Source organism: Sapajus apella, unplaced genomic scaffold, assembly GCF_009761245.1.
Source record: "Sapajus apella isolate SASKATOON/1434 unplaced genomic scaffold, GSC_monkey_1.0 scaffold2, whole genome shotgun sequence".
NCBI lineage: Eukaryota > Metazoa > Chordata > Mammalia > Primates > Cebidae > Sapajus > Sapajus apella.
Genome location: NW_022436942.1, coordinates 81,585,548 through 81,594,514, shown reverse-complemented (window position 1 = coordinate 81,594,514; position 8,967 = coordinate 81,585,548). Strand labels below are relative to the sequence as shown.

Here is an 8,967-nt window from a genome sequence, read left to right as displayed (position 1 = left end):
CCCAAGTAGCTGGGACTACAGGCGCACGCCACCACACCTAGCTAATTTTTGTATTTTTTGGTAGAGACGGGGTTTCACCATATTGGTCAAGAGGGTCCCAATCTCTTGATCTCGTGATCCGTCCGCCTCGGCATCCCAAAGTGCTGGGATTATGGGCATGAGCCACCGCGCCTGGCACCAAAAAACTTTTGAGACTTGGTTCTGGAATATGGAATTGGAGACAGTACAGCAAACTGTAGCTGAGGTTTTGAATGGGGACCAGGAGAACAAGTGCTACTGTCGGTACCCAGTTTATTTAGTGATTGTCTACCAACAGCACTTGGAAGGTGATTTTTTGGAAACTAAGAATGCATATTTCTTGAAGAAATGTTTTAGGTGGTTCTCATGTTTCCGTTTCAGCCTATTAGATACCAAAAGTATTTTATTGGCCTAGCACTTAAGTAACACCTCAGAGAGACTGCCCGCTGGTAGCCCGTGAACCAAACTAGTTGACAAATTTGTGTGTGTGTGTGTGTGTGTGTGTGTGTGTGTGTGTGTGGGTGTGGGTGTGGGTGTGTGTGTGGTGTGTGTGTGTGTTTGACACAGAGTTTTGCCGTATAGGCCGGGCTGGAGGGCAGTGGCGCGATCTTAGCTCACTGCAACTTCTGCCTCCTAGGTTCAAGTGATTCTCCTGCCTCAGATTATTATTATTATTATTTTGAGAAGGAGTTTTGCTCTTGTTGCCCAGGCTGGAGTGCAATGGTGCGATCTTGGCTCACTGCATCCTCCGCTTCCCAGGTTCAAGCAATTCTCCTGCCTCAGCCTCCTGAGTAGCTGGGATTACAGGCGCCCGCCACCACGCCCAGCTAATTTTTCTATTTTTAGTAGAGAGGGTTTTGCCATGTTGGCGAGGCTGGTCTCGAACTCCTGACCTCAAGTGATCCACCTGCCTTGGCCTCCCAAAGTGTTGGGATTACAGGTGTGAGATACTGTGCCCAGCTACCCCTGGTGATTTTTTTTTTTTTTTTTTCTTTTTGAGACGGAGTTTCGCTCTTGTTACCCAGGCTGGAGTGCAATGGCGCGATCTTGGCTCACCGCAACCTCCGCCTCCTGGGTTCAGGCAATTCTCCTGCCTCAGCCTCCTGAGTAGCTGGGATTACAGGCATGCGCCACCATGCCCAGCTGATTTTTTTGTATTTTTAGTAGAGACGAGGTTTCACCCTGTTGACCAGGATGGTCTCGATCTCTTGACCTCGTGATCCACCCGCCTCGGCCTCCCAAAGTGCTGGGATTACAGGCGTGAGCCACCGCGCCCGGCCCCTGGTGATTTTTAAAAACTCTAGGTAGGGGAATAAAAGATGGTGGGAGAAAGGAGGTTGATTATCTTAGCATGTAATTCATTCCTATTTTATAAGAGAAGACAGGGTGAGAAGGTGGAGGTGGAGAGGACCCAGAGTTTATGTAATTTGCCTAAATTAAATAACAGATGACACAATTAAATAACAGCGTATTTGGGATTCAGATCTCTTTCTTTGACCAGACCTATTTTGCCTCGAATTTCTGAAATTGGGTGTTATTTTAGCAAAATTTCTGAGAACATTTGAAGTTCTTAGATTTTATCTAAAGACTCCATGGATTAATTAATGTTGATTGGATGGTTATATCCCACCTATTTGGTATACTGAGTTTCACAATAGTTTTTTTTTTGTTGTTGGTTTGTTTTTTTCAATATATTCTTCCCTGAACAAGTACACTTTAATAAACAGTTTCCTAATGATTGAACTGGTAATAAAAATTCCTTTAAGATCCTATAGAGGAAGAAAAGGAAAGCATAACTATGGTGACCATAGTTGGTTTGTCAAGGACAGTCTGGGTTTACTCCTGTTTTCTCAGTGTGATTTCTAGTAGTGCCCCAACTCAGATGTGCCAAGGTTTGGAGAATAAGTTATATGGCCATCTTACATATGATCACAATTGCTCCTGTGGAGACACAGAAGTCTGAAGTAAATTTTCTGTTCTTCATAAGAGCCTTTAAACTCCAGTCTTCTGGGGTTTTGGTATTAGAATATGTAGAAAAGTAGACAAGTGGAAGTGAACTGAGAAAAAGGTGGGATGTGGTGCTGAGAGGCACCTTTGCTGGGGTTCACTCCAGTTCTGGCACTATGAAGAGCCAGCCACAGTGCTTCCTCTTTTGCCTGAAACTAAAATGAAGGCACGGTCTGAGTGCAGAGAGAGTTCTGGGCATCAAGGAGGGTTGGTAGGCAGCATTGAAGGGGAAAGTAGCTAAAGATGATGGCGGCTAGAAGGACGTGGAGCCCTGTGGTGACCCATGTGTGGGTACGGGACAGTGTAGGTCCTTGTCTGTGCTCATTATCAGAGAAGCAGGAAAGCCACGAAGCATGGCCCAGATTTTAGGGATTATTGGGGTGGCACATTGTATTTCCATAATGGAAGATGGTAGGCGTTCCTACAGGAGAGTTTTCCTGTGTGTTGGCTGGGTGTTTTGTCCCTGGATTTGGGATTGATGGTGCTCTTGTGGTCTTTCTAAGTTGCAGAAGGTCCCTGTTATAAAAGAAGATGACGAACCAGAGGAAGAAGACGAAGAAGAAATGGGTCATGCAGAAACCTATGCAGAGTACATGCCAATAAAATGTAAGTCTTTGGGATTTGTCAAATACTTACATCAAAGTTTTTTTTTTATTTTTTATTTTTGTGTTTTATTTTTTATTTTTTGTTTGGTTCTTTTTGTGTTGCTTTGTTTTATTGTTTTTTTCCATGTAAATTAGAACCTTGTTTTTGGTCAAAGTCTTTTAAAATTCAAACTAAAGAACCTTGGATTTTATTTTAAGTTAATTTTGTTCATAGGAGTAGTGATTATAAATATCAAAGCTAATTGTAGAGATGTATAAAGCTATGATACATATTTATATTATATATAGCTTGTCTAAAATTGTAAAAACATTGAAATTATAAAAATGATTTGTGCTATTTCAATTCTATAGTTTTTAATTAACTTTGTTTCTCCCTTTTGTATAACCATGATTTTTGTTTTTTGCAGCCACTATATGAAGTCGAAAATTAGGTTTTTAGTATTTGCATAATATTTTCACTTTTTTATTATAGGAAACAAATCTGTGTCTAGAATTTGTCTTTCACGTAGTACTGGTTTCTGTAAAAAGCCAGTAATAGGCCAGGTGTGGTGGATCACGAGGTCGGGAGTTCGAGACCAACCTGGCAACCTGTGAAACCATGTCTCTACTAAAAATACAAAAAAAATTAGCCGGGCGTGGTAGCACATGCCTGTAATCCCAGCTACTCGGGAGGCTGAGGCAGGAGAATCCCTTGAATCCAGGAGGCAGAGGTTGCAGTGAGCCGAGATCATGCCACTGCATGCTAGCCTGGGCTGCAGATTGAGACTCCATCTCAAAAAAAAAAAGAAAGCCACTAATAATACTATTTGACTTGAATTGTAATTCTCTTTTTATCAACTACTGATAGACTCCAAGATTCCATCATTCTTTTCTGGTCATGTATAATGAGTTTTAGGGGGCCTAGCTGAACTTCTGTTTTCTTTCTCCCATAACTAATAATCATTTTGCAAACAGATTGAAAGAGTTGGGGCTGGACATGGTTGCTCATGCCTGTAATCCCAGCACTCTGGGAGGCTGAGGTGGGTGGATCACAAGGTCAAGAGATCGAGACCATCCTGGCTAACATGGTGAAATCCCATCTCTACTAAAAATACAAAAACTAGCTGGGCGTGGTGGCTTATGCATGTAGTCCCAGCTACTAGGGAGGCTGCGGCAGGAGAATTGCTTGAACCTGGCAGGCAGAGGTTACAGTGAGCTGAGATAGCGCAACTGTACTCCAGCCTGGTGACAGAGCAAGATTCCCTCTCAAAAAAAAAAAAAAAAAAAAAAAAAAGAGTTTATGGTGCTTTAAGCCAGAGGACAGCAAACTGAATCTGGACCACACCCTCTTTTATAGTAAATAGTTTTATTGGAAAGTAGACATATTAATTGATTTATTTATTCTGTGGCTGCATTGACACTGTAACAGCAATGTTAAGTAGTTATACGAGACAGAATGGCCTAAAAAGGCAAAATCATTCTCTTATCCTTTACAGAAAAAGCTTCCAGATCATTACTTTAGTATATTCATGTTGTATATTTGGGAGACTTGGTTGTTTTATTTTTTTCTTGAGGCGGAGTCTTGCTCTGTCTCCTAGGCTGGAGTGCAGTGGCGCAATCTCGGCTCACTGCAACCTCTTGCCTCCTGGGTTCAGGCGATTCTCATGCCTCAGCCTCCTGAGTAAGCTGGAATTATAGGCATGTACCAACATGCCCAACTAATTTTTGTATTTTTAATAGAGACAGGGTTTTGCTGTGTTGGCCAGGTTGGTCTCGAACGCCTGACCTCAAGTGGTCCCTCCACCTCGGCCTCCCAGAGTGCTGGGATTACCAGCATGAGCCACCTGTCTGGCCCAAGTCTCTTTTAACCATATGTAGTTTATAAATCATTTTAGTCAAATATGGATAGTAATTTATCATCAGTGACTTTTTATAGAAGCCCAGAGTGAATACTTTCTAGTTTTGTCATAGGAAAAATATTGCAGTAGCCGGTAATGAAACTAGCAATGTTATTACTTGCAATAATTATTTTTAAATTTTTATTTAGTAAAAATTGGCCTACGTCACCCAGATGCTGTAGTGGAAACTAGCTCTTTATCCAGTGTTACTCCTCCTGATGTTTGGTACAAAACATCGATTTCTGAGGAAACCATTGATAATGGCTGGTTATCAGCATTACAGCTTGAGGCAATTACATATGCAGCCCAGGTAAGCAATAATATTTCATAATTAATGTAATTATTATTTAATCCTATTCTAGATAACAGTTGTTTCAATCTAAAGGTAATTTTTCCTTGCATGAAAAGCTTGTAAATGTGATTTTTATGAACGTTTTACATCTTGGAAAACTAAATTTAGAAGTGTAGCAGAGACACAGATAGTGTATTTCTAGTGGAAATGACAAATGTAATAACTTTCTTGGAATTTACTGGGACTATCTATTAAAATTAAAAATGTGTACATTGGCTGGGCACGGTGGCTCATATCTGCAATCCCAGCACTTGGAGAGGCTGAGATGGGCAGATTGCTTGAGGCCAGGAATTTAAGATGGTAACATGGTGAAACACCATCTCTACTAAAAATACAAAAAATTAGCTGGGTGTAGTGGTGTGGGCCTATAGTTCCAGTTTCTTGAGAGGCTGAGGTAGGAGAATCACTTCAGCTTGGGAAGTTGAGGCTGTAATGAGCCATGATCTTGTCACTCCAGCCTGGGTGATAGGAATGAGACTCTTTCTCAAAAAAAAAAAAGTTAGATATATGTATATGTGTGTGTGTATATGTCCATTCCTAGGAGTGTGCTCCCTAGAACTGTTGGAACATATGCAGAAGGATATTTGTTATACCTTTTGTTCCCCCCAGCTGGAAAAGATTTGAGCATCCACATTGTTGGGGGATGATTGTATAAACTGTCATATTATTGGACTGTGAGGTGTTGTGTGGGCTTTTAAAACGATGTGAGATAGAGTTAAACTGTGGTCTTGAAATGATTTCAATCATACTCTGTATCTGTAAAATAAGTAATAACCAAAATAGGCATTTAACTTTATATTTTGTGTGATGTAAAACGTTTAATTTGGCTTGGCATGGTGGCTCATGCCTGTAATCCCAGCACTTTGGGAAGCTGAGGCAGATGGATCACCCTGAGGTCAGGAGTTTGAGATCAGCCTGGCCAACATGATGAAACTCTGTCTCTACTAAAAATAGAAAAATTAGCTGGGCGTGGTGGTGCACGCCTGTAGTCCCAGCTACTCAGGAAGCTGAGGCAGGAGAATCACTTGAACGCAGGAGGTGGAGGTTGCAGTGAACCGAGATAGTGCTACTGCACTCCAGCCTGGACGACAGAGTGAGACTCTGTCAAAAAGAAAACAAAAAAACTTCCTATTTGATTCTGCAAGTGTTGATAGGGGTATGTATGGTGGGCTCCTCACCAATTTGTTAACTTTAGTTACCTGGTACTTGGGAGAGTAGCAGGAGATAATATATAGTAAATATGGCCGGGCGCGGTGGCTCAAGCCTGTAATCCCAGCACTTTGGGAGGCCGAGGCGGGTGGATCACGAGGTCAAAAGATCAAGACCATCCTGGTCAACATGGTGAAACCCCGTGTCTACTAAAACTACAAAAAATCAGCTGGGCATGGTGACGCATGCCTGTAATCCCAGCTACTCAGGAGGCTGAGGCAGGAGAATTGCCTGAACCCAGGAGGCGGAGGTTGCGGTGAGCCGAGATCCCGCCATTGCACTCCAGCCTGGGTAACGAGCGAAACTCCGTCTCAAAAAAGAAAAAAAAAAAAAAATATATATATATATATATATATGTGTGTGCATATATATATATATATATAGTAAATATGTAGAAAGTAGCCACATTAAAAGCCAAACTGCATGAACTTTAAGTAAAAATAAATAATGTTACAAAATATGTATACAAAACAAAAAACAGATAACATCAATATATTTGTAAAATAGTGTATGAAAGATTGATCACTAAAATACCTAAAGGATTATATTAATTACCAGCCTTTTGTTTTTCAGCAACATGAAACTTTTCTACCTAATGGAGATCGTGCTGGCTTCTTAATAGGTGATGGTGCTGGTGTAGGAAAAGGAAGAACGATAGCAGGAATCATCTATGAAAATTATTTGTTGAGTAGAAAACGAGCATTGTGGTAAGTGTTTAAAAATTGGCCTCAGAAGCTTTTATTAGTGAATAATTACTTTAGCATATGGGGATGAGATTCCCCCTCCTGATCAAGACAGATCTCTGTCACCCAGGCTGGAGTGCAATGGCACATTCATGGCTCACTGCAGCCTCTACCTCTGGGGCTCAAGTGATTCTCCTGCCTCAGCCTCCTGAGTAGCTGGGACTACAGGTGCGCACCACCATGCCCAGCTAATTTTTTGTATTTTTAGTGGAGACGGGGTTTCACCATGTTAGCCAGGTTGGTCTCAATCTCCTGACCTTGTGATCCACCCGCCTCAGCCTCCCTAAGTGCTGGGATTACAGGCATGAGCCACCGTGCCTGATTTTTGAGATGAGTTTTAATGAGTAGGGTTTTTTTTATTTTTTGTTTTAAGTGTCACGACCAGGCTTTCTTTATTCCTGAATTCCATAATTACATAATTTGTATTTAATTTGTGCTTTTTTTATTTTGGCAGGTTTAGTGTTTCAAATGATTTAAAATATGATGCTGAAAGAGATTTAAGGGATATTGGAGCAAAAAACATTTTGGTTCATTCATTAAATAAGGTATGAAAGCTTTTTATTCAGTTGGTTATTCAGTAAATATTGACTCAACTATGAGATATCTATATAAGGGAAAACTTTGGACAACTTTGTATGGTTTTTATGTTACTCCACAAAAAGCATAGTGAGTGCAGCCACTTTTTGGTTTGTGGATTCCTGTGTGCTAAGCACTGTGACAAGCAGTAACCATTCATGACATGTGGCTGTTGAGCAGTATAAATGACCACTCCAAATTGAGATGTGCTATAGGTGTACAGTGCACACCAGTTGATTCTCTCAATAATCAGTGCTATTTTTGTCTTTCTTTTGAAAGTTTACGTGCCATAAAGATGCAGTGTAGATAGGTGGCATACCTTGCACTATAGTTCACCAAATCCTGTGTGGTGTAGGTAGTTATGGCTTGGGCAGACTGGTATTTGTATTTGTACAGCTAATAGACTTGAGTTACCCGTACCTCTTCTCACATGAACACAATTTTGTAAGGTGAAAGAAAATGTATGCTAGTGTGTTTCAGAATGTTAAGGTTCAGTACTGGACATGGTGGCTCATGCCTGTAATCCCAGCATGTTAGGAGGCACAGGCAGGTGGATCACCTGAGATCAGGAGTTTGAGACCAGCCTGACCAACATGATGAAACCCTGTCTCTACTAAAAATAACAAAAATTAAGGCTGGGTGCTGTGGCTTACGCCTGTAATCCCAGCACTTTGTGGAGGCTGAGGTGGGTGGATCGTGAGGTCAGCAGTTCAAGACCAGCCTGGCCAAGATATTGAAACCCTGTTTCTACTAAAAATACAAAAATGAGCTAGGCGTGGTGGTGTGCGCCCGTAATCCTAGCTACTCTGGAGGCTGAGTTAGGAGAATTGCTTGAACCCGAAAGGCAGAAGTTGCAGTGAGCTCAGATTGTCCCACTGTACTGCAGCCTGGGCGACAGAGCGAGACTCCATCTCAAAAAAAAAAAAAAAAAAGTGTTAAAATTCATTTAGCAAATCTTTCTTGACCTACTATACATGAACCAATTGTTGGTGTTACAAGGTTAAAATAGACTGATATGGTTCCTGGAAGTGCCCCGCTAGTAATTATTTGGAAATAGGTAACTGTAAATCTACTTCCCATGTGAGTCCTAAGTTGAATTCAGTGTTGCCCTGCTCATCAGTGGCTTGTTAGGATGGGTTTTACTGGATGGATTTGTAGCTATAAAGTACTGGTGTCTCGAATGACTTTATGCATTTCAGAACTAAAAGCATGTAACTGGCACCTAGAAATGTTTTTTTAATTCAGAGTAGTATTAGAAGGGCACATTAATAATTACTCAATTCTTTTTTTTTTTTTTTTTTTTTTGAGACAGAGTCTCACTCTGTCACCGGGCTGGAGTGCAGTGGCGCAACCTTGGCTCACTGCGACCTCCACCTCCCAGGTTCAAGCAATTCTCCTGCCTCAGCCTCCTGAGTAGCTGGGATTACAGGCGTGCACCACCACACCCAGCTAATTTTTTTTTTTTTGTATTTTTACTAGAGACAGGGTTTCACCATGTTGGCCAGGATGGTCTCGATCTCTTGACCTCGTGAGCCGCCTGCCTTGGCCTCCCAAAGTGCTGGGACTACAGGTGTGAGCCA

At 41.4% G+C, this 8,967-nt stretch overlaps 1 protein-coding gene across 10 annotated transcripts in view; it reads left to right on the top strand.

The window, feature by feature from the left end:
* The window catches only part of SBNO1 (strawberry notch homolog 1), a 61,223-nt gene that overhangs the window by 10,922 nt on the left and 41,334 nt on the right, over nt 1–8,967 (top strand). For 6 of the 10 annotated variants that reach the window (XM_032243418.1, XM_032243408.1, XM_032243382.1 and 3 more), the window contains 4 exons: nt 2,529–2,631; nt 4,657–4,817; nt 6,642–6,775; nt 7,266–7,356. In XM_032243418.1, the coding sequence (XP_032099309.1) occupies nt 2,529–2,631; nt 4,657–4,817; nt 6,642–6,775; nt 7,266–7,356 (489 nt within the window). The remainder of the gene's footprint in view (nt 1–2,528; nt 2,632–4,656; nt 4,818–6,641; nt 6,776–7,265; nt 7,357–8,967) is intronic. The other 4 variants (XM_032243427.1, XM_032243398.1, XM_032243391.1 and 1 more) reach the window with 1 other exon arrangement.